The following is a 25,857-nucleotide window of genomic DNA, read 5'->3' on the forward strand; positions in this document are numbered from 1 at the left end:
CTGTTTGTCCCCTACAGATGGACCCAGTAACAGAAATACCCCAGAGAGATGTCCCCATCCTCTTTATTTTCAGGATTGTACAGAGAAGAATCACAAGATTCCACCTGAGCATCAGGTAGCTGAGATTTTTGGTCTCACCAATATACTATAGAGACTGTCACTATATGATCTGTAGAGCAGCTGTGTGTGTTTTATTCACCGATATTATACTGTATACTCTCAAATAATGACATCAGACTTTATGCAATTTTTTATTATCTGATTTAGGGTGAAGATCTGATTAATATTAAGATAAATTATATAGATGGAGAAGAAAAGACATATGTGACTGATAATAAGGCAGAAGATATAGAGGGAGAATCAGAGACGTATGTGACTGATATTATGGCAGAAGATACAGAGGGAGAAGAAGAGACGTATGTGACTGATATGAAGGCGGAAGATATAGAGGGAGAAGAAGAGACGTATGTGACTGATAATAAGGCAGAAGATAGAGAGGGAGAATCAGAGACGTATGTGACTGATATTATGGCAGAAGATACAGAGGGAGAAGAAGAGACGTATGTGACTGATATGAAGGCGGAAGATATAGAGGGAGAAGAAGAGACGTATGTGACTGATATGAAGGCAGAAGATATAGAGGGAGAAGAAGAGACGTATGTGACTGATATTAAGGCAGAGGATATAGAGGTGGAAGAAGAAAAGTATATTATGGGTGATCAGCAGTTTACAGAGGAGGAAATACCTACAGATATCAGCACACGTGAGTAATAAACACATTACAGAAAATAGTCACATACTGTATTCTACTTTCTCAGTCACTGCTACATTCTCCTCTGTCAGTACAAACTAATGAGAGGAATGTATCTTCCCAGTGTGAAGTCAGGAGCCGTCAGTCCCTATTATACTGCTCTCCCCCTCACATCATGTCACTGTGTGTTACTAGCCCAGAGATCTGACCAGTCTACTCTCCACACTCTCTGGTGTATCTCATACATCAGGAGACATCAGCCCCTATTATACTCCTGCTTTCCCCCTCACATCATGTCATTGTGTGTTACCAGCCCAGATATCTGACCAGTCTCATCCCCATACTCTCTGGTGTATGTCATACATCAGGAGCCATCAGCCCCTATTATACTCATGATCTCTCGCTCACATCATGTCACTGTGTGTTACCATCCCAGAGAGCTGACCAGTCTCCTCCACACACTGTCTGGTGTATCTCATACATCATGAGCCATTAGCCCCTATTATGCTCCTGCTCTCCCCCTCACATCATGTCACTGTGTGTTACCAGCCCAGAGATCTGACCAGTCTCCTTCCCACACTCTCTAGTGTATCTCATACATCAGGAGCCATCAGCCCCTATTATACTCCTGCTCTCCCCCTCACATCATGTCACTGTGTGTTACCATCTCAGAGAGCTGACCAGTCTCCTCCACACACTGTCTGGTGTATCTCATACATCAGGAGCCATCAGCCCCTAATATACTCCTGCTCTCCCCCTCACATCATGTCACTGTGTGTTACCAGCCCAGAGATCTGACCAGTCTCCTCCCCACACTCTCTGGTGTATATCATACATCAGGAGCCATCAGCCCCTATTATACTCCTGCTCTCCCCCTCACATCATGTCACTGTGTGTTACCAGCCCAGAGATCTGACCAGTCTCCTCTCCACACTCTCTGGTGTATCTCATACATCAGGAGCCATCAGCCCAAATTATACTCCTGCTCTCCCCTTCCATCATGTCACTGTGTGTTACCAGCCCAAAGGGTATGCAGTCGGGAAGCCGGCAGACCTAGTCCCGACAGCCGGGTTCCCGACTGCTTAATCCCATCGAGGGTTAAATGACAGGAGTCTAAATCTAGACGCCTGTCATTTTACCGACGCCAGATGACCGGCGCCCGGCCTTCCCGAACGAAGGGATGCCGGGCACCACTGCGGATAGCCGCTGGGGGGAGGGTTAGGTTTAGGGCTCCCGGGGGTGACTTAGGGTTAGGCACCCCCCCAGGAGGTTAGGGTTAAGCTAGGGGGAGGGAGGGTTAGGCACCCCCAGGGGAGGTTAGAGTTAGGCGAACCCCCGGGGGACTTAATTTTAGGCAACAGGGTAGGTGGGGTTAGGTTTAGGCACTTAGAGGGGGGATAAGGGTTAGGCATTTGGGGGGGGTTAGGGTTAGGCACCCTAAAGGAGGGTTAGGGGGTAGAATATGTTAGTACTTACCTGGGGACGATCGGGATTTTCATCCTGTTCGGGCAGCCGCTGTCGGAATTTGAACCGCCAGCCAGGAGTCAGCGGTAAATCATACTGACTCCCCCCAGAAATCTGACCAGTCTCCTCCCCACACTCTCTGGTGTATCTCATACATCAGGAGCCATCAGCCCCTATTATACTCCTGCTCTCCCCCTCACATCATGTCACTGTGTGTTACCGGCATAGAGATCTGACCAGTCTCCTCCCCACACTCTGTGGTTTATCTTATACATCAGGATCCATCAGCCCTTATTATACTCCTGCTCTCCCCCTTACATCATATTACTGTGTGTTACCAGCCCAAATATGCTCTATATTAGACAACGCAAACGTCACACGAACTTGACCTCACACACACAGAGCTATAACGACACTCCGGTCATTCAACAATGGCTTCCTCCAGTCTCTGCGCTTGGATGATCTGTACTTTTGCGCTTTATCTGCTGACCAGTCTCTGTATCCAGCTCTGTCCTTCTGCCTACTTCCTCCTCCTGCTGTTGCCCATCTGTGCCCTGCGACATTCCCCTACCCTATCCTGCTGCCTCCCCTGCTCTGTGCTACCATCATTCTATGTAGCTCTGTCCTATCGCTATCCTTCCCTCTCAGCGGTTATATACAGTGACTCATTACCCTAATTTAGTAGCATGAGTCTGTTGGGGCTACTCTCCCTGAGAATGACCAGAGGACCATATAGAAACTGCTTTTGCTACATATATATCCACCTGGAGAACTTTGTGTAGTGTGGACGCATTTGTTGGGAAACTTGTGGGCTAATTACCATGTGCATCTGTGAGGGCGGTCTAGATGGATTTTGTGGCTCACCAACGTCACTGGCTAATGAGGCTTCCTGCTCTGTGATAATGGCTAGGGAATGTTGCCCAGCAAAGTCTGCATTTGGGGGGAGATATACATTGGTGATATGCCATCTGCCTGTCCCTGGGGCTGGATCTATTAATTTAAACCAATATGGAATGTTTGGAGTTTGTATGTGTTTCCTCCAACCCTCCAAAATTATAGTGGTAGGTTGATTAGCTTCTGATACAAATTAACACTAGTGTGTGTGTATATGTGTACATATGGTAGGGAATATAGTTTGTAAGCTCCACTAGGGCATGGCCCCATGTGAATTACTAAATATTCTCTGTAAAGTGCTTCTCAGTATTTCTGCGCTGTATAAAGAGGTGTGAGTAATAATAATACAGTTATTGTATTTCCAGCAGATGGACACACAAGCAGGAATGACTTGGAGGAAGATCTCGTCTTGTCTACAGATATTAAAACAGAATATAACATCACACAGGAATCTCCAGGAGATAATCCTGTTACACTAAATATACATCCAGTACATCACAGTACAGATATATCATCTGATCCCTCTAATTGCAAGGACTGTTATCCTGATACCTCAGTGTTTGTTACATATAGTGCAGCTAATACACTTGATAAAATATTTCCATGCCCAGAGTGCTGGAAATGTTTTACACATAGGTCAGACCTTGTTAGACATCAGAGAAGTCACACAGGTGAAAAACCATTTCCATGTTCTGAGTGTGGAATTTTTTTTACACGAAAATCAAATCTTGTTACACATCAGAGAAGTCACACAGGGGAGAATCCATTTCCATGCTCTGAGTGTGGGAAATGTTTTACACAGAAATCACATCTTGTTACACATCAGAGAAGTCACACAGGTGAGAAAACATTTCCATGTTCTGAGTGTGGAAAATGTTATACACATAAGTCAGACCTTGTTAGACATCAGAGAAGTCACACAGGTGAGAAACCATTTCCATGTTCTGAGTGTGGGAAATGTTTTACACGGAAAACAGGTCTTGTTATACATCAGAGACAACACACAGGTGAGAGGCCATTTCCATGCTCTGAGTGTGGGAAATGTTTTTCACATAAATCTGCTCTTGTTAGACATCAGCAGTCACACAAGAGAAAAGCTTTTCTATGAGCTGATACAAAACAAGGTTGTAGCAACACTGCAGATAATTGGGATGTATCATTAATATAAAAAGAGAAGGGATGTACACTACTAGGGAAACCTAAACAACAATACATAATTTAAATAGGGCTTGATATAGATGCAATAAAAATGTATAGTACTTAATATGAAGACTCCTAGGGGCAGTGACAGATTTTGCCATCTGTGCCGTCAGGAGGTGATCTGGATGTTCTAACTGAATTTGCTCCACCCAGATGGTTTAAACTAAAAAAAACAAACTCCTCACTATCACCTGATACATCTGTGGTCTTTTAGACTAGATAGACAAGAGTCCCTTCACTTGGTCCTACCGACCACCTAGATATTTGTTATGCTCCTCCGTATGACTTCACATATGTAATTTTCTACCTTTTTATTTAACTATATGTGTGTGTAAGTGTATATGTATATGTGTATATTATATATACATATATATATATCCTTATTAGTATATTTAGGCATGTGGGTGTGATCATATAGTGAACAATATTGCAAGATTTTGCAATCATCAACATTAGAACTATACAATATGGGATTATTATGTCGTATGTATAACGTGACCTAGATCCCAGTGACGTGCATATCTTCACCATGTCAACTCTTACTCATTTGTTACTGATGTAACTAGTCATGTGATTGTGGGTTACCATGCAACTGGGTGGAACAAATCATCTAAGCATCTTACTGTTTTTTTCCACAGAGATTTCCATGATTGGTGCATTCCAGTCATGTGTGCATGCTTATATTACATGACCAGGTGGATGTGATTACCCAGACTCCCTATCTAGTTCATTCTGGCACCCTGCAGTGATTGACATGATTGGTCCATTCCGATCATGTGCGGTTTGATAACGCGAGGTGGTTTGGATATTGTTTTTAAACCTTACTTATTATAAGAAGAAATGGAATAATTCACACCAATACCAACTTTAAAATAAATGACAATGTTTTACTTGAAAAGCAAATTAATTATACATGTATTATGGTATTATTGTCAAAGCAGACTTACAACATGAAAATCATTAGTTCAGCAGCAGTAACAAAATGATTATTGGCAATGCCGAGCATAGACTCCCAAGGTGACAGTCAGCCATGTTTATACTTACAGCCCAGCGCCCCGCGACTCTCACGACCTACGATCTCTCCTGCTCAGCCCGACTGACCCACCCCTCCCCTTTTTGATAAATCTTTTATACTTTTTCCTCTCTGCTACTAACATATTCTAAAATGACGAATATTAATTAATTAATTCAATATTCATGCGCACTAAACATTTCACTAATTATATATTTTAATCATAACAAAACCCACAATCTCCTTTCTATGTTCTCAAAATACTGGTGACCGCATATAGGCCAAGGCTATCCTGATTAGCTCCCTCCTTGTTTAGCCAGATCTGAGACCTACTGTCTCCTAGTCTGTTCATACTCAACTAACCCATTATTCTGTCTTGCTAGAGAAGAAATGGTTTTGATCAGTTCTAATTTATACCTATTTCTGTAATAACATTTATACCTTTAGATTATACAATATTAAACAATAATAACTGTTGCTTCAGACACACATCTGCCTACTTTAGAGAGAAGGTAGACCTCATCTCTAGGCCTGAGGCCATTCCACACATGTCGGTCCTCCGCAACTTACAACTAATATATATTCTGAATCATTTCTATGTACTCTTAATTGCAATGAAAATAATGAAAGACATAAGCATGCATATATTCGTGAATTGCTGAAGGAATATGTACGGTCACATATTCCGGCGTTATCAGTTCCATCCTCATGAAATTTGAGGGGTCATAACTCCGAAAAAAGTTCATATCTCTCATAGGTGGCATCGTCTGATTTCTTCTTAATGCATTGGAAAATCTTCTTGAAGCCTTTCACTAATATATAGAAAATTAACAACATTATCATGACAAAAAATATTTATCTTCCCATTGCGTGTATAATGCCGCCGAACCAATTTTCAACCCATGCGAACCACGTGCTGGGGTTCAACCAGGTGAACCAACTGTCAGGAATCGTACCATCATGTTTATTCAGCAAATTCATTTTAACCTGAGTAATTTCATTTAACCTTATTTTATTTATTCTGCATCAGAAGAATTTGTGATGTATGTACAACACTTTAACTCATATACTGCTTGTAATGTGACACAATATCCAAAGTTACGGCTGTAAGGTAGTGTGTGCTGCATTTTAATTCAGTGTTTTATTGCTTGAAACTCTCTTACCACAATGTCTGCGATATTGTTTATTAATTCCCTATGTACCAAATGTTATTATGTCACCAAATCCTAAACCAACCTTATAACTTTGGGAGAGTGTAAAGAGGTGCTTGTACTTTTCCATATACCATTTGTATTTCTATTTACCATTCTTACACAGTAATTATTTCATATGTTTCTTTTAGATTTTCTGTTGTGTTACCTTTGCATCAGGTAGTAATGTTCTTATAAGACCCTTTTCAAAATAATTCACCGGTAACCATCAATAAGCCTTATGCCCACACATATAATATAACCCCCGTGGTAGTGTCATGGTTTATTAGACAATGTGTTAGAAAAGCATTATAAGGAACATTACAACGGGCACCTTTTCATCCACGCTTTCTTCTTGCTTGTTCCATTCTGCGATATGATGACTGTATGTTTTATTGTACCCCAACATTCCTTCTGTTATTACACAGTTTATTAATGCACTCACATATAATTTTTTATTAGGTTTTTTGTGTATTTAATAATTTCTAAAAGATCCCCAAACAAGTTTGATTCAGTAAGATCCTCCTTGTAAGATTGTGTTACAAACACAGGTTCCCAAATAAATACATTCAGCTCCTGTACCATTTTGTTAATAGACATGATGTTGTCCTGATCATACCTTGGATACCTTGTTAATTTTAAACGTAGGGAACCTGTGACATTATAAGGTTCAAGTGTGAGAGTTCCACATAGTGAGTGAAATGCTGTTTGATTTGAGTGCAATGAGATAGACATTAGCACAACATTCCCTGAATGACATGGTGACTACATACCCAACAATCAACTTTATTGTTCTTTCTATAAGCTCATGATAAGTGTTCAGGGAAGAAGTGTCAGTTTGTATAGAGGTGCTTTCTTTGCACCATTGTATACCCCTTTTCTGAATTTAAACCACAGTATTTACATATATACCTTGGAATTGTGAGACAACCCTTCACACCTTTGTCTTACAGTAATGGCTCTTTTTTCCAATACTTCATCAGATGTATCTTGCACCTAGTACCAGTATGAGACCTTATTTATCTATAATGTATTTTCTTTTTCAAACAGTTTAAGAATTTTTTTCCCTTGGTCTTTTGACCATCCTCTGATGCGTACCTATACCTGGGAGTATCAGTAGTAAAATGAGTGTGTGCGTCTTTTATGACTCTTAATGTGATTAAAACCATATCCCTTATGATCATGAGTTTTAAAATAGGAGTGGAGTCTACCAATATGACCCCGGCAGTACCCCTAGGATAACATTCCACACCGTCCTCATCAGTCACCAGTCCTTCTCAGCTCCTATTTACTATAAAAAAATAAAAAATTTAAAAATGTGAAAAAAAAATAACTTTCCCAATCAATGGATACACAGAGACTTGATCACCAATAGCCATCTTTCCTTTTCTTTGTTCACAACCCGCAGAACACTACTAATAATGTCCCCGATTCTGTGAACCTTATCTTGGCCTGAACTGTGACTTTGATCAGGCCCATCATCAAATAAGTTTATTAAATTTAAATCACAGTCAATGTCTTTATCTGCATCTTCTTTGGCTTTAACTGACCTCACCGCCAGGTCGGCAACCTTCTTGCAGTGAGATTTTGTGAATCCAATTGTCCTTTTCAGCCACATCGAGGTTGTTAGCAGAACCTGGAACGGGCCTTGCCATCAATCTATGAGACAACCAGAACATAAGAAATTTCTCACCATTACATAGTCTCCAGACTGGACTCCATGACAAGGTTCTTCTGGGAGTCTCTTCATAAGCTTTCCTTGCTTTTCTTCAGATGCTGTGAGAATTGTATAACATAGTCCGTAGTTAAATCATATAACAGTGACAAGTCTGTTGCTGGACTTACAATAAGGATAGGCAGTTTTCCAAAAAAAAAAATAGCTCATAAGGCACTGGTTAAGTGATCGCTTTGGAGTGGTGTGGATGCTATACAAAACTAGAGGTAAAAGCCCCCAGTCAACTCATGGTAGTCTCCATACCCACCTTATCTAACTTGTACTCAATGTTAGCGTTTACACATTCAATTTTGTTTTTTTATAAACCCATATATTGACATATTGCTTGTAATACCTTCCCTGTAAAATAAGTACCTCTGTCACCTTCAACAACACATAGGATACTATAGTATATCTGGAAACATAAATAACTGCACAATTTCTTAGCTGTGAATGATGCTGCACATGATGTAGGATTTCTGTGACAACATCTGGGAACTGTGAAGTCCTCACAAACAATAAATGGTTAGATAAATATAAGGTATCCAGGACACACTGAACCTGCTAATGATAGTGAGATTAGTTGCAGGAAGGACACGGACATCAGTAATAATCATCAATTGTATCAGCTGAATCAGATCTAACAGTTCACTTCTGGGGAATAGTCATAAACAAATTGTTGATTAGAATAAACAGGCATAACTATAACAGTAAGCTTAGACATTTAAGTTAGCTTCAGAGACAATAGTCTATGAGATACAAATCTTGGTATTATTGATTAAAATAAGCAAGCATAGAGAAAGCAATAAGCTTAAGCGTTACATCAACATTGTCATCACCAGAGACAGGATCCTCTGGGGTTCAAATCTTGAAAAAAAATCAGCATTGTCATCACCAGAGACAGGAGTCTCTGGGGTTCAAATCTTGGAAAAAACAAAATAAAAAAATGGGGGGTCAGCTGGGCCAACTGTGAGAGCCGGGGGCGCTGTTGGCTGACTGCCACCTTGTTCCACCTCCCATTGCCATATTGCCAGACATTGCAAATACCTAACCCTATTCTTCACCAACCTAGTCAAAATAATTGCTGCTTTCAAAGCTTCCAGAACAGATTGGTTAAATGTGCCAGCCATGGGGAAACGACCAGAGGTCCATTCAGTCATCCCACTCCACCCTGCAACAAACCTCACACTCTCATCTCCGTACTTGTCTTTCATAACTGCATACATACTGGTCATTCCTAATCACATATATATATTTTTTTTAAATGACTACCCTCTTAACTCTTGGCAACTCACTCGATGCCATATTAAAAAAAATTTCTTTCTCTCGCTCTGCTGCAAAAATAAAACTGCATTTTTTTTCCTCAAGCAGCCAATCTCTATGACCTTGAAACGGGAACACTCTTCCAGCTCCTCAAATAAGCTTTTACACTTGCAATGAGAAACTTAATTCTTTCTTAAGTACAAGTTTTGTTAGTGGGATACCTTTACAATTTCATGGTAAACTACCCTGGAACAATTTTCCGTTTCACCAAACCAATTCCTTCTCACCTTCATTCAAACAACCATTACCATCCAGGTGCATCACGCGCCATTCTCCCCATACTCTGTAGCTTATCAAGCTACAATCCACCTCTTCACCCTCAAATCACTTACTCTTACCCTCTTATAACGTACAAGAACCAACTCCAGTCCCATACATGTACTAGACAATGTTGCCTTTTAAAAATCAAATGAGATTAACTGTTTCTTTCACTTTAAAATTGTGACAAATCTGTCAAAATGAAAACCCAAAAAACTCTACCCTCGTGTTACCTGTCTTTCGTTATCAGGTCAACACCTCTCATGTACAATCTGACCTCGTTAACAGATTTGTACCTCAGTTACCCGGTGCCTCCCCTGTCCTCGTTATCAGTGTTCCGCGCCCCTGTTACACATGTGACTATACGTATACCTTGTGCACCTGCCCTCGTTATTCCATTTAGCACTTTTACATCAATATTATCTTGTTCTTAAATATCTGCAGATCAATTTTACACTATCTAGCCATGTGGACTTCTCTTCTTTGTTTATAATATTACCCCGCAATTCACATAACCAGATTTATGCCTCTCTACTCCACTTCTATGCAAGGCATACTACAGGGGAAAATGGGAAAAGCCAGCTCACCAAATGCCTCTCGTCCCAACCCCCCGCTGACACTTAATTTTTATAACCACAAAACCAACCATCAAAAAAACTCAACAATACTGCCCCTAATTTCTGGGAAAAATGACTCAAATACAATTTAAAATTTCTGGAAAACAAATCCTACCAAAACAAAACAAATGCAAAACAATCAATACAGCGCAATTAACTTAACCATCATATCAATGTCTGAAGGAGAGGGAAAAACGAAAACTGCACGTTTTAAAAATAAAAATTATCTAATGAGCAAAATAACTCACTGCCGTGCACTCTCTCTCAATCACCGATACAGCGGGCGTTAACCTGTGTAATCTCACTGGGGCCTCCATGATTGATAACGCGAGGTGTTTTGGATATTATTTTTAAACCTTACTTATTATAAGAAGAAATGGAATAATTCACACCAATACCAACTTTAAAATAAATGACAATGTTTTACTTAAAAAGCAAATTAATTCTACATGTATTATGGTATTATTGTCAAAGCAGACTTACAACATGAAAATCATTAGTTCAGCAACAGTAACAAAATGATTATTGGCAATGCCCAGCATAGACTCCCAAGGTGACAGTCAGCCCTGTTTATACTTACAGCCCAGCGCCCCGCGACTCTCACGACCTACGATCTCTCCTGCTCAGCCCGACTGACCCACCCCTCCCCTTTTTGATCAATCTTTTATACTTTTTCCTCTCTGCTACTAACATATTCTAAAATGACGAATATTAATTAATTAATTCAATATTCATGCGCACTAAACATTTCACTGATAATATGTTTTAATCATAACAAAACCCACAATCTCCTTTCTATGTTCTCAAAATACTGGTGACTGCATATAGGCCAAGGCTATCCTGATTAGTTCCCTCCTTCTTTATACGGATCTGAGACCTACTGTCTCCTAGTCTGTTCATACTCAACTAACCCATTATTCTGTCTTGCTAGAGAAGAAATGGTTTTGATCAGTTCTAATTATACCTATTTCTGTAATAACATTTATACCTTTAGATCATACAATATTAAACAATAATAACTGTTGCTTCAGACACACACCTGCCTACTTTAGAGAGAAGGTAGACCTCATCTCTAGGCCTGAGGCCATTCGACACGTCGGTCCTCTGCAACTTACAACTAATATATATTCTGAGTCATGTCTATGTACTCTTAATTGCAATGAAAATAATGAAAGACATAAGCATGCATATATTCGTGAATTGCTGAAGGAATATGTACGGTCATATATTCCGGCGTTATCAAGGTGGAGCAGGCTCTGGTGTTCATTATCATTATACAGTTAACAGCAACTAATAATAAAGTGTAACCTGTAATAGTGTCAGTAAGAAATGACCGAGGTGTTATCCGTATAGCGCAATAAGTCAGGAAATACACATAACGTAACAGAAAGAGGATATAGAGCCTGGTCTAACCAGGGCCAATAACCCCTCAGCACTGACCAGCTGTGTGATGGGAGATGTATATAGTGATTTTCTGTATCATTTGTGGTCAGACAAATACATCATGGCACAGTGCTGTGTGTGTGTATAGAGAGAGAGAACGGAAGGTGCGGCACTCACAGCATACAACAACAGCTGAGAAGAGGCGGTGGGGTATATCAACGTTTTAGTTCAATAAAGACTTTTCAAGATAACAAAGCTGTACACAAACATACCTTATATACAGGCATCTCATCACACGTGAAGCCGTTCCCTTCGCCTCTGGGACTGCGTACCCACCCGGCGGCACTGTTGGATGACGTCATCACGCTGTCAGTGAGAAAGGACGCTCATACCTGTGACACCATCACCATGGTTACTAAAGTAACTCCTAATGGTCAAAAATGAGTACATATAAAAAGACATATAAAGAAACACAATACACATACATGACTGCCTATTGCACCAATCACATGGCTCTCAGCTGGGGGCTAAGTAATGGTAACTGTAGTCGCTACAAGCTAAAGAGACCCCTAACAGCTGACATCTTGGACCAATATCAAGAAAACAGCCCACAGAGAAGCTAATACATAAACTTTATGTTACCATTATACGCACAAAGTCACAAAAGCTGACACATCAGTGCGATATTGGAGAACTCACAGTTGGGCTACTAAATGAATTTATAGTGCCTTTGTACCTAAGGCTCCATGAGGACAGATTAAAGTTACAAAACACTAGCATATGAAATACTTTAATTTAGGCCCCTAGGATGGACCACATCCAAACGGGATATCCAACGTGCTTCACACTGTAATAAATTTGAAGCTCGATCAACTCCTCGCAAATGGGGGGGAACATGGTCAATCATATGGTAGCGTATGCTGGCCAAGGGATGTTTAAACATGGCAAAGTGCCGAGCTACCGGCTGTTCACTAGTGCCTGATTCTAGGGCTTGACGTATGGCGGAACGGTGCCCCGCCATACGCTTCTTAAATTTCCTTTCGGTCTTACCAATGTAGGTGAGGCCGCATGGGCAGATGAATCGATAAACCACATAACTTGTATTGCAGCTCAATAAGTACTTGATGGAGATCTGGATGCAAAAACGAATCACCTACAATGATATTGACATGTGATACACGAGCATTTAATGCAACCCACTTTTGCATGTGTAAAGAACCTAGTTGAGGTATTTTCATTCAACTTAGAAATATCGGTCTTTACCAAGAGGTCACGCAAATTGCATCCTTGTGAATAACTTGTAATAAGCTGGCCACCAGTAAGATGTTAATTGCTGTCTGATTCGATGATAGGCCAATGTTTCTTAGAAACTTGGTTAATCACTTGGGACGCTGTGTTAAACCTGTTGACCCAAGGAAATTTTGGAATAGAAGAATTTTTCTTCTCTTTCCTAGATAAAAGTTGATCTCTTATTAAGCGCCATAACTTTTTCTTTAGTTTGCTCTAAGGCTTTTCATGAGTAGCCTCTGGCATAAAAGCTTTCAATAAGCTCATTTAGTTGAGTGCTGGCTCTCAAAGGATCACTATTGATACGCCTCACCCCAATCATTTGTGAGTAGGGGAGCCCCCGGATCAGACTTCTGGGGTGGCAGCTTTGCGCTTGTAGCAGCAAATTTCTATCTGTGGGTTTTGTGTATAATGTTGTAATTATAGAGTTGTTATCAATAATTATTTTTACATCTAGAAAATTTATTTCATGCCTACTCATGTTAATAGGTTAATTGATTTTATTATGTTTTTCCATGAATAGCTGGAACTCATGTCCTTCCCCACTCCAAAAAAGGAGCAGATCATCAATGAAACAAGAGTAAGAAAATATCTTTTCAACAACCTGTGTATCGCTATACTTCAAACATTACGATATTCGCATAGACCGGGGCTGCGCTAGAACCCATAGCGCAGCCCTTTGTCTGTAGGAAAAAGCTTTTATCATAGATAAAGAAGTTGTTAGTAGCAATTCCAGTAATTTTTTTACAAATACCAAACTGAAATCATGAGGAATCTAATTATATAAAGAGACTACAGCAATTCCTTTAAGCCAACAAGTTTTCGGTACACAAGCAATAGATTTAATTCTCTCCAGCAAGCTGGTGGTATCAAGTAAGAACGAAGGTTCGTTCTGAATAAGGGGCTGCAATAAATGATCCAAATAATTGCACAGGGCTGTAATAGCGAGCCCCTAGCCGAGACTATGGGGCATCTGGGCGGAGGATCAATGCCTTTGTGGATCTTAGGGATCCATTAAAACAGGGGTTACTATTGGAAAAGCTGGAATTAATGACTCTATAAGTTTTGCTGTGATCAATTGCAAGTCCATAGCCTGTTGAAGAATAGTCATTATTTTTTTCTTGCATGATGCTCTAGGGTCATCAGGAAGCTTAGAATACACATCTCTATCAGAAAGTTGGCGTTCAGCTTCTAATCAATAATCAGTAAGGACCTACAGCACTATAGCACCGCCCTTGTCCACAGGGCGGATTATAAAAATTTTTTGTTTTACAATGCAAACAGTGCTTGGCGTTCCAAGACAGAGAGGTTAGGGTGAATCGGAACTTTTTTGATTTCAGTGCTCGCTAACTCATGGTCCAAGATTCTGACGTATGTTTTGATGCTGGAGTTTGATTGGGGTTCAAAAGAGCAGCGGGGGCCCACAGCTTTCAATTTAGAAGGAATTTGATCCTTGTTTTCCATCACAATCTTTAAAAAATTCTTTGAGTTTAAGTTTTCTCTGTAGGGTATTTTTCTCTATGTCCCATTGAAACTCATTGAAGGGTACAGTAGGGACAAATGAAAGATTAAATAGTAGGTCTTCCGGGACCGAGGTGGCTTCCCTGCATTAAGATTATTGGCCATGAGAGGACCATTGGTGTGACCTCCAGCAATGCCGTGTGGTGGTCAGTGAGCAGCCCTATGAAGCTGGGGCAGAGGAACTTCTGAGAAACACTGACCTAGACTCTATGGCTCTGGGAATGAGGGGACTTAGTGGTCACTCAGTGTACTCTTACATTTATATAGGCAACATGATAGCGTAGCGGACAGCATTTCTACTCTGCTCTGTGGTCGTGAATTCAATTCCCAACCAAGGTCTTGTATGTGTGGATTCTGTAGTGTTTCCGTGTTTGCATTGATTTCTTCCAGGTGCTCTGGTTTCTTCCCATTCTCCAAAGCCACACTGGTAGGTTAGTTGGCTTCTTTCATAAATACCCCTGGTGTGTGTGTGTATGGGCTGTCCATGTGGTAGGAAATGTAGATTGTAAACTCCCATGGGGAAGGGACAGATGTGATTAAATATTCCCTGTAAAGCACTGTGTAATATGTGCACACAACATACATAGCTTCTAATAATTATATTTATTCCTATATTTCTGTGCAGTGATGAGTCACATGACTGAGAGGATACTAAATCTCACCCTGGAGATCATCTACCTGCTGACTGGGGAGGTGAGCGAATCTGAGCATGTCAGAGTGACTTCACTTATATCTATAGTAATAATACAGGGACATGACTGGGGAGGTGAGGGGATCTGGGAGTGTCACAGTGATATCACTCATCTATAGTAATAATACAGGGACATGACTGGGGAGGTGAGGGGATCTGGGAGTGTCACTGTGACATCACTTCTATCTATAGTAATAATACAGGGACATAACTGGGGAAGTGACAGGGTCTGGGAGTGTCACAGTGACATCACTTATATCTATAGTAATAATACAGGGACATGACTGGGGAGGTGAGGGGATCTGGGAGTGTCACAGTGACATCACTTATATCTATAGTAATAATACAGGGACATGACTGGGGAGGTGAGGGGATCTGGGAGTGTCACAGTGATATCACTCATATCTATAGTAATAATACAGGAACAATGACTGGGGAGGTGAGGGGATCTGGGAGTGTCACAGTGACATCACTTATATCTATAGTAATAATACAATGACATGACTGGGGAGGTGAGGGGATCTGGGAGTGTCACAGTAACATCACTTATATCTATAGTAATAATACAGGGACATGACTGGGGAGGTGAGGGGATCTGGTAGTGTCACAGTGATATCACTCATATCTATAGTAATAATACAGGAACAATGACTGGGGAGGTGAGGGGATCTGGGAGTGTTACTGTGACATCACTTATATCTATAGTAATAATACAGGGACATGACTGGGGAGGTGAGGGGATCTGGGAGTGTCACAGTGACATCACTTATATCTATAGTAATAATACAGGGACATGAATGGGAATCTGGAAATGTCACAGTGACCACTTATATCTATAGTAATAATACAGGAACAATGACTGGGGAGGTGAGGGGATCTGGGAGTGTCACAGTGACATCACTTATATCTATAGCAATAATACAGTGGCATGACTGGGGAGGTGAAAGGTTCTGGGAGTGTCACAGTGACATCACTTATATCTATAGTAATAATACAGGGACATGACTGGGGGGGTGAGGGAATCTGGGAGTGTCACAGTGACATCACTTATATCTATAGTAATAATACAGGAACATGACAGGGGAGGTGAAAGGTTCTGGGAGTGTCACTGTGACATCACTTATATCTATAGTAATATCCGAGCAGCAGGGAGTCGTTCTCGGATATAGTATTAATCCCACAGTTCTCACTGGAGTTGGTATGTATTACATTGTTATCAGTATGTTGTTCTTTCTCTGTCACTTACAAAAAAGTTTTTGGGGCTGCAAGAGATACTATATACTCCACATTTTCATATATATGGGAGATTGTTATAACATGTTTTTTTTGTAAAATAGTCTACTTGAATACTATGCAATTTGATCACCTGAATAAACCGTCTCATTTAGGTGGAGTTTAATTGACCTTCTCATTGATATTTTCCAAATACACAGGATTACACAGTAGTGAAGAAGACATCCGGTGAGTGTGAGATACCCAGCAGCCATCTCCGTATGTCAGGAGGACTGAGCAGGACCCAGAGCCCCATCATGGTGCCTCAACGTCACTCACTGATACTAGAGAGAGACAATGACCAGAAGATCCTGGAACTCACCAACAAGATCATTCAGCTGCTGACTGGAGAGGTGACTGCTGGGAAAGGGACGTTATACAGTAACACCAGGGGATGTGTCTGGGTGATGACTGGAGAGGTGACTGCTGGGAATGGGACATTATACAGTAACACCAGTGGATGTGTCTGGGTGATGACTGGAGAGGTGACTGCTGGGAATGGGACATTATACAGTAACACCAGGGGATGTGTCTGGGTGATGACTGGAGAGGTGACTGCTGGGAATGGGACATTATACGGTAACACCAGGGGATGTGTCTGGGTGATGACTGGAGAGGTGACTGCTGGGAATGGGACATTGTACAGTAACACCAGGGGATGTGTCTGGGTGATGACTGGAGAGGTGACTGCTGGGAATGTGACATTATACAGTAACACCAGGGGATGTGTCTGGGTGATGACTGGAGAGGTGACTGCTGGGAATGGGACATTGTACAGTAACACCAGGGGATGTGTCTGAGTGATGACTGGAGAGGTGACTGCTGGGAATGGGACATTATACAGTAACACCAGGGGATGTGTCTGGGTGATGACTGGAGAGGTGACTGCTGGGAATGGGACATTATACAGTAACACCAGGGGATGTGTCTGGGTGATGACTGTATCATTGTGTGTGTCAGGTTTCTATAAGGTGTCAGGATGTCACTATGTCTCCATGCAGGAGGGGGAGTATATAGAGGAATACAGGGGTCTGTACAAGGACGTGATGATGGAGAATCACCAGTCCCTCATATCACTGGGTAAGAGGAGACTGGCATTTATTGTACAGGGGAGAGCAGGTATGGGGGCCCCCTATATATACACATCACCTGATAATCACTTATAGATGTGTCGTCTTACATCTGTCCTCAATACGCCACAGAGTGGCTTGCCTGGCAGCTCACTCTGGTCCCATGCAACTCTGCTAAAGTTGTCCATCTTTCATACAGATGTGTCCTCAAATCTAACCTAAATAACAGCACACAGTGGCCCTGATTCAGAGCCGGACACTCTGACAGAGCGCTCGCTCTGAATCAGGGCCGTCCTTCTCTTTATTTTAGAGCGGCCTCCTGGTCACTCACATAGCTGTGGGTGACCACCCACAGCTTTAGCGAGCGGCCAGGAAGATGGTCTCGATGGTCAAGACCATCGGGTTTGCGACGAGACCCTTGCAGTAGGGTCTCGTTGCCGCAAGCCCAAGAGTGCTTTTGGCTCTGACAGAGCCAAAAGCACTCCCACTGACATCACTTGTGATGTCAGTGGGGCCGGCCCTAGACGGTAGGCGTTCCCATGGGAACAACTGGGCCAACATCGACCCGCTTGCGAGCGCATAGCTTTCGCAAGCGGGTCTGAATCAGGCCCAGTGTGACTTGCCTGGCGTGAGTGAGCCACCAGGTCCTGTGCTACTAGTACACACCAGCAGACTGTGCTGATTAATGTGATATGTGACACTTGTATATCTGTTTCCATCTATGTCTGTATATGAAGCACAGCGGAACTTGGAATGAAAAAAGCTGCGGCCACCACATTGTAGCACTTCGTATACAGATTCAAAGACTCAGTCGCACACAGATATACAAGTGTTGCATGTCAATTAATCTGCTTTTTACATCGCATTGTGAGTTAAATGCATTTTCAGCAAAAAAAGTTGCAAAAAAGTCACATGGCGCTAGCAGTGTCTCATGGGACTTTGCGCTCCGTAAGGGGATTTTTGTCTCGACTGCAGCAAAGATGTGTAAGGGCACATCTATATATACTATGTACTCAGTCACTGTGTGTCTCCTACAGATGGACCCAGTAACAGAAATACCCCAGAGAGATGTCCCTATCCTCTTTATTCACAGGACTCTACAGAGGAGAATCACAGGACCCCACAGGAGCATCAGGTAGGTGGGATTTAGGGTCTCACCAATATACCAAAGTGACTGTCACTATATGATCTGCAGAGAAGCTGTGTGTGTCTTATACACTGATATTATACTGTTTAGTCTCAATTAAATCAGACATTATTGTTATATGGATCATTTAGAGTGAAGATCTTGCTGATATTAAGGCAGAAGATACAGATGGAGAAGAGACGTATGTGACCGATAATAAGGCAGATATAGAGGGAGAAGACCTGTATGTGACTGATAATATGGCAGAAGATATAGAGGGAGAAGAAGAGACGTATGTGACTGATATGAAGGCAGAAGATACAGAGGGAGAAGAAGAGACGTATGTCACTGATATGAAGGCTGAAGATATAGAGGGAGAAGAAGAGACATATGTGACTGATATGAAGGCAGAAGATATAGAGGGAGAAGAAGAGACGTATGTGACTGATATGAAGGCAGAAGATATAGAGGGAGAAGAAGAGATGTATATGAGGAGTGATAAGCAGTGTAAGGAGGAACAAATCCCTACAGACATCAGCACAGGTGAGTTATAAACACATCACATATTCTCCTTACTAAGTCACCACATCAATGTACAAGCTTATGAGGGAATTGTATCTGCAAACTGGGGGAGTCAGCTGCCATCAACCCCTATTAGTCTCATGCTCTCCCCCCTCACATCATGTCACTGTGTGTTACCAGCCCAGTGATCTGGCCAGTCTCCTCCCCACACTCTCTGGTGTATCTCATACATCAGGAGCCATCAGCCCCTATTATACTCCTGCTCTCCCTCTCACATCATGTTACTGTGTGTTACCAGCCCAGAGATCTGACCAGTCTCCTCCCCACACTCTCTGGTGTATCTCAAACATCAGGAGCCATCAGCCCCTATTATACCCCTGCTCTCCCCCCTTTCAAATCATGTCACTGTGTGTTACCAGCCCAGAGATCTGACCAGTCTCCTCCCTGCACTCTAAAACCATATACTCCCACATCACAACAAACTCCATGTATGCACACACACAAGCTATAAGCACACACTTATTATTGCACAGTCCTTCCACCAATGCTTGTCTACAATGATTGATTCAAACTATAATAGTACTGTCTGTGTGACACTTTGGAGAGAGGTGGTGAGTCTGATAGAGTAAGAGTTCCAGAGGTGAGGAGCAGCACAGGCAAAGTCTTGGAGGCAGGAGTAGGAGGATATAATCAGTTGGGTGGCGAGACGCCAGGCATTGGCAGAGTAAAGTACTGTAGGTGATGAGAGTGTGGAGGGAGGGATTTATAAAGAAATGAAGGGCGGAGACATATGGTGGCTTTATAGGCGATTGTAAGGAGCTTGAAAGTATTCTGAAGGGGATGGGGAGCCAGTGTAGGACCTGTAGTAGAGGGGAGGCAGAAGCTGTAGTTTGGAGATGAGCTGGGCCACAGCATTGAGGACAGATTGCAGTAGAGAGAGATGGGTGTTGGGGAGGCCACATAGGAGGTGGCTGAAGTAGCCCTTTGTAGAGATGAACAGTGAGTGGATGAGGGTCGGTTACCTCTAGGGTAAGAAAGGGTCTGATCCTGTAGATATTTTGAAGGTAGAAGTGGAAGACTGAGAGAAGAACTGAATGTGGGTATGGAAGCAGAGGGCAGAGTTAAGGATATCTCCAAGACAGCAGACTTGTGGGATAGAAGAGATGGTGAGGTTGTCGATGGAGGTGAGGGGACGCCAGATGGTGGGAAGACAATCTGCTCAGTGTTAGACATGTTAAGCTTAAGAAAGCACTGTGATATCCAAGAACATTTGCTCTCAATGTAAATTGTTTATTCTTCTACATTTGTTTCCAGAAGATGGACAAACAAGCAGGAATACCTCGCAGAGAGATCTCATCGTGTCACCAGATTTTAAAATAGAAGATAGGAACATCCGACAGGATTCCTCAAGAGAAACTCCAATTACCCTAAATATACATCCAGCACTTCACAGTGCGGATATGTCATTTGGTCCCTCTAATCATGAGGAACGTTCTCCTCCTGATAATTCAGAACTTGCTACACACAGTACAGCTCATATAGGTAATAGAATATTATCTTGTTCTAAATCTGGTAAAAGTTCTATATGTCGGTCAGTTTCTGTTAGACATCTGAAAACTCACACATTTAAGAAGCCATTTCCATGCTCTGAGTGTGGAAAATGTTTTACACAGAAATCTGATCTTGTTGCACATCAAAGATGTCACACAGGTGAGAAGCCATTTCTATGTTATGAGTGTGGAAAATGTTTTACACTGATATCACATCTTGTTACACATCAGAGACGTCACACAGGTGAGAAGCAATTTCCATGCTCTGAGTGTGGGAAAGGTTTTACAGTAAAATCTGATTTTGTTACACATCAGAGAACTCACACAGGTGTGAAGTCATTTTCATGTCCTGAGTGTAGGAAATGTTTTACACATAAATTTGATCTTGTTACACATCAGAGAACTCATACAGGTGAGAAGCCATTTCTATGCTCTGTGTGTGGGAAATGCTTTACCCAGAAATCTCTTTGTGTTAGACATCGGATTACACACACTGGTGAGAAGCCGTTTACTTGCTCTGAATGTGGGAAATGTTTTTCATATAAAGCAGCTCTAGTTATACATCAGAGAAGTCACACAGGGGAGAAACCATTTCCATGTTCTGAGTGTGGGAAATGTTTTGCACAGAAATCAGGTCTTGATAGTCATCAGAGAAGTCACACAGGTGAGAAACCATTTCCATGTTCTGAGTGTGGGAAGTGTTTTGCACAGAAATCAGATCTTGTTAAACATCAGAGACGTCACACAGGGGAGAAACCATTTCCATGCTCTGAGTGTGGGAAATGTTTTAATCAGAAATCAGATCTTCATAGACATCAGGGAACTAGACACAGGAGAAATACAATTTCAATGAGCTGATATTCATGGACCCAAAGTGCTGCACAGAGCACAATCCAGGTGTGTAGAGGGAAAACACAATGAATAGCATCTGAATAATGAGCACAATAAATACTAATCTGGGGAGACTCATCCTAGTTGGAGTTTCTACATCCTCATGGGACCCCAATAGTTCCTACCAATTGGTGTTTATTGTGCTACCATCACATACAGTTACAGTGTTATCAGCTCTGTATATGTGACCTGCAGACACTCCTGGTGACTGATCGCAGTGTGGTCTATGCTCTCACCATTTTATTCACCTATATCACATTTATATGCTTTGGATATTAAATAGCTGCTGATTATTTACACTATGGCCGATTGATGCAACTAATGTATATTAGGTACTGCATCGATACTAACTACTGTAAAAGCTGTGTACATTAATGTATATAATAATATAATAAAAGCCTTTGTGGCATACAGTACACTGGATGTACCATTCACTCCCTGAAATCTAGATTCAGGGAACACAGATGAACATAGTAAAGGGTCACCAGCCGCACAGTGTGTCGCAGCACTTTGCTACCAATCACAGCTGCGCTCCTGAAGACCTGTCACATATAGGGGTGCAGCATGTGAGGAGGACAAGCAGGGGCGCAGACAGGCTCAGGAACTTATGTGCTAAAGAGGCATTATGGGTATTTACATTACAAACCTTGTTCCCACAAGGGCTCAGTGATACTATAGATCAGGGGTGGCCAACCCGCGGCTCTCGAGCTGCATGAGGCTCTTTTGAGCTTCTAATACGGCTCAGCAGACCCCCATTATTACTGAGAATACTGGTCTCTGAAGCCATCAGAGACTAAAGAAGCCTCTCATCGCTTCAGAGGCCAGTGTTCCCAGTAATGCAATGCACGGGTGGTGTCCTGATGTCACTCGCCATGTGAGGAGTCCGCGCTTCCGCTGGATCCAGTTAAATCCAGCAGGCAGCAGCAGCGATGGCAGGACTCAGGAGCCCTGATGGCGTGGAGTGGTGCCAGCATCAAGGTATATTTCTTCATAGGGGTGTGGGCTGGGAGGGGGAGCGTTAGTGCTGGGGGCACTTCCTTAGGGGGCACGACTACAGGGTTATTGCAGGAGGGGCACAGCTAGAGGAGGCATTGCTTAATGGGCACAGCTACAACGGACAATGCAGAAGGGGCACGACTGCTGGAGGCATTGCTTAAAGGGCACAGCTCTAAGGGGGCATTGGAGAAGTGGTACAACTACAGAGTGCATTGTATAATGAGCACAGCTACAGGGGCATTGCTTAAAGGCCACAACTACTGAGGCAATTGCTTGATGGGCACAGCTACTGGGGGCACTGCATAAAGGCCATAACTAATGGGGGCATTGCATAATGGGCACAGCTACAGGGGGCATTTCAGAAGGGACACAACTACAGATGGCATTGCATAAGGGTCACAACTACAAGAGCCATTGCTTAAGGGACACAACTACAGGGGGCATTGCAGAAGGGGTACAACTACAGAGGGCATTGCATAGTGGGCACAGCTACAGGGGGCATTGCATAAGGGCCACAACTACTGGGGGCATTGCTTAATGGCCACAACTACTTGGGGCATTGCATAATGTGCACAGCTACAGGGGGCACAACTACAGGGGGCACAGCATAATGGTCACTGGCATTCTCAATGTATTTTATGTTTTTCTGGATTTCAATATGTATTTTATGTGGATCTGCCTTGTTTCTGTGTATTTTGTGTGGATGTGTATTTTATGTGTATCTGGCTTGTTTCTGTGTATTATGTGTGGATGTGTATTTTATGTGGATCTGGCTTGTTTCTGTGTATTTTGTGTGGATGTGTATTTTATGTGGATGTGGCTTGTTTCTGTGTATTTTGTGTGGATGTGTATTTTATGTGGATCTGGCTTGTTTTTGTGTATTATGTGTGGATGTGTATTTTATGTGGATCTGGCTTGTTTCTGTGTATTTTGTGTGGATGTGTATTTTATGTGGATCTGGCTTGTTTCTGTGTATTTTGTGTGGATGTGTATTTTATGTGGATCTGCCTTGTTTATGTGTATTATGTGAACGTAGCTATTTCAATGTTTTCTATATTGCTCTGGCTTTTTTTTCACTTGAACAGTGAAAAATGTATATTGGGAAGATTATGTAAAATGTGTATATTCAATGTCCTGGGCTCGCTCCCAGCGTGACTAAAAAGGGTGGTGTGACACAAGGTCATGCTCCTGCAAATGTCATACCAAAGGCGTGGGCACAAAAATGGGTCGTGGCTTTGTGACAGCTAGGACACGCACACATGCTATCAGCTCTTTCGGTTGACTACATATATTTTTTGGCTCTTTGCCTCCGACTGGTTGGCCCCCCATGCTAAAGATTGAGTCCTGTGCTTAGATGTGGGTGTAGTCAGCCTGGTCAGCTGGACCTGTATATGGGGCCATAACTGCAACTCTTTCTGTACAAATAGGGGTTACATGACGTGTGCGGAGTCTGTTACCCGTATTCCCCACATGTGTAGGTAACACAATACCAGGATGACATGAATAACTTATAGAGGAGACCAGCCTACAATGATGGGATGTGCAGGATAGGACATGTAATTCTCTCTGTATTTAGGTCTGTTACCCGTATTCCTCCCATGTGTAGGTAACACAATACCAGGATGACATGAATAACTGATGGAGGAGACCAGCCTACAATGATGGAATGTACAGGATAAGATGTAATTCTCTCTGTATTTATGTCTGTTACCTGTATTCCCCACATGTGTAGGTAACACAATACCAGGATGACATGAATATCTGATAGAGGAGACCAGCCTATAATGATGGGATGTGCAGGATAAGACATGTAATTCTCTCTATATTTAGGTCTGTTACCCGTATTCCCCACATGTGTAGGTAACACAATACCAGGATGACATGAATAACTAATAGAGGAGACCAGCCTACAATGATGGGAAGTGCAGGATAAGACATGTAATTCTCTCTGTATTTAGGTCTGTTACCTGTATTCCCCACATGTGTAGGTAACACAATACCAGGATGACATGAATAACTGATGGAGGAGACCAGCCTACAATGATGGAATGTACAGGATAAGATGTTATTCTCTCTGTATTTATGTCTGTTATCCGTATTCCCCACATGTGTAGGTAACACAATACCAGGATGACATGAATATCTGATGAGACCAGCCTACAATGATGGAATGTGCAGGATAAGACATGTAATTCTCTCTGTATTTAGGTCTGTTACCCGTATTCCCCACATGTGTAGGTAACACAATACCAGGATGACATGAATAACTGATGAGACCAGCCTACAATGATGGAATGTGCAGGATAAGACATGTAATTCTCTCTGTATTTAGGTCTGTTCAGCATTAATAGATGCACCACTAAGACACATCGCGGTTAGAGTGGTGTAACTAGTGGTATATTTACTTTACTAGGTAAAGAAGATACATGTATTTCATGGTGTTTGTTGGGTGTAGAGCAGTGGTTAAATCTTATGTCTACTACAGAAGAGGTAATAGGTTCGAGGCCAAGTAAAAACATGGGGGGGAACAAATATGTATTTTGTGGTTCAATACAATAGAAATTCTTATATATTATAGTCACATGATGTAATTATATACATGGCTAACGACTAGTTAATCTTTTCTCAATTATAAACCTTTTCTCATATTTACTCTTTCATTTTGTTTGTATACTAGTGAGCTTAAGCGCCCACTGATAACGTGTAATATGCGGATTTAATAACATGGGATAAAATGGGACTATATTGTATAAAAGTATATAAATATGACAAGTATATTGTTGACTATTAAATGATTGAAAAATAAATTGGAATACAGTTTATGAGCAAGATATATGGAAGTGGCTTTGATGATAGGGATAATAGAATACATGAACATAATAGAAATAGGTGTAATATGAGCCCAGCTCCATCACTAGCAGGTGGAGAGATAGAGAAAAGGTTTAGGAAGGTGAAAAGTTCTTGTCCTGGGAAGGAAAATTAGATTTTATTTTTTTTTAAATAAATGTGTTCTGGTTTATTATCATTTAATTTATTTTTATTTTTTACTCTGTATAATTATATTTACTGCTGTGGATGCTGTATCTGTTTTTTATCATTTCAAATTATAGTAACCATGATGTTTA

At 41.7% G+C, this 25,857-nt stretch overlaps 1 protein-coding gene across 2 annotated transcripts in view; it reads left to right on the top strand.

Moving 5' to 3' along the window:
• LOC148473808 (uncharacterized) overlaps window positions 1-25,857 on the top strand; it is a 227,874-nt gene that overhangs the window by 6,567 nt on the left and 195,450 nt on the right. The window contains exons 5-12 of one of the 2 annotated variants that reach the window (XM_088459418.1): window positions 18-115; window positions 268-763; window positions 15,240-15,307; window positions 16,739-16,930; window positions 17,579-17,657; window positions 18,685-18,782; window positions 18,926-19,316; window positions 20,610-21,647. In XM_088459418.1, coding sequence (XP_088315544.1) covers window positions 18-115; window positions 268-763; window positions 15,240-15,307; window positions 16,739-16,930; window positions 17,579-17,657; window positions 18,685-18,782; window positions 18,926-19,316; window positions 20,610-21,647 — 2,460 coding nt within the window. Of the gene's footprint in view, window positions 1-17; window positions 116-267; window positions 764-13,595; window positions 13,674-15,239; window positions 15,308-16,738; window positions 16,931-17,578; window positions 17,658-18,684; window positions 18,783-18,925; window positions 19,317-20,609; window positions 22,512-25,857 lie in introns of those variants that run through there. The other variant, XM_088459417.1, reaches the window with a different exon arrangement.

The sequence above is a fragment of the Taudactylus pleione genome, unplaced genomic scaffold (assembly GCF_031769625.1).
Source record: "Taudactylus pleione unplaced genomic scaffold, aTauple2 ptg000910l, whole genome shotgun sequence".
Classification (NCBI taxonomy): Eukaryota; Metazoa; Chordata; class Amphibia; order Anura; family Myobatrachidae; genus Taudactylus; species Taudactylus pleione.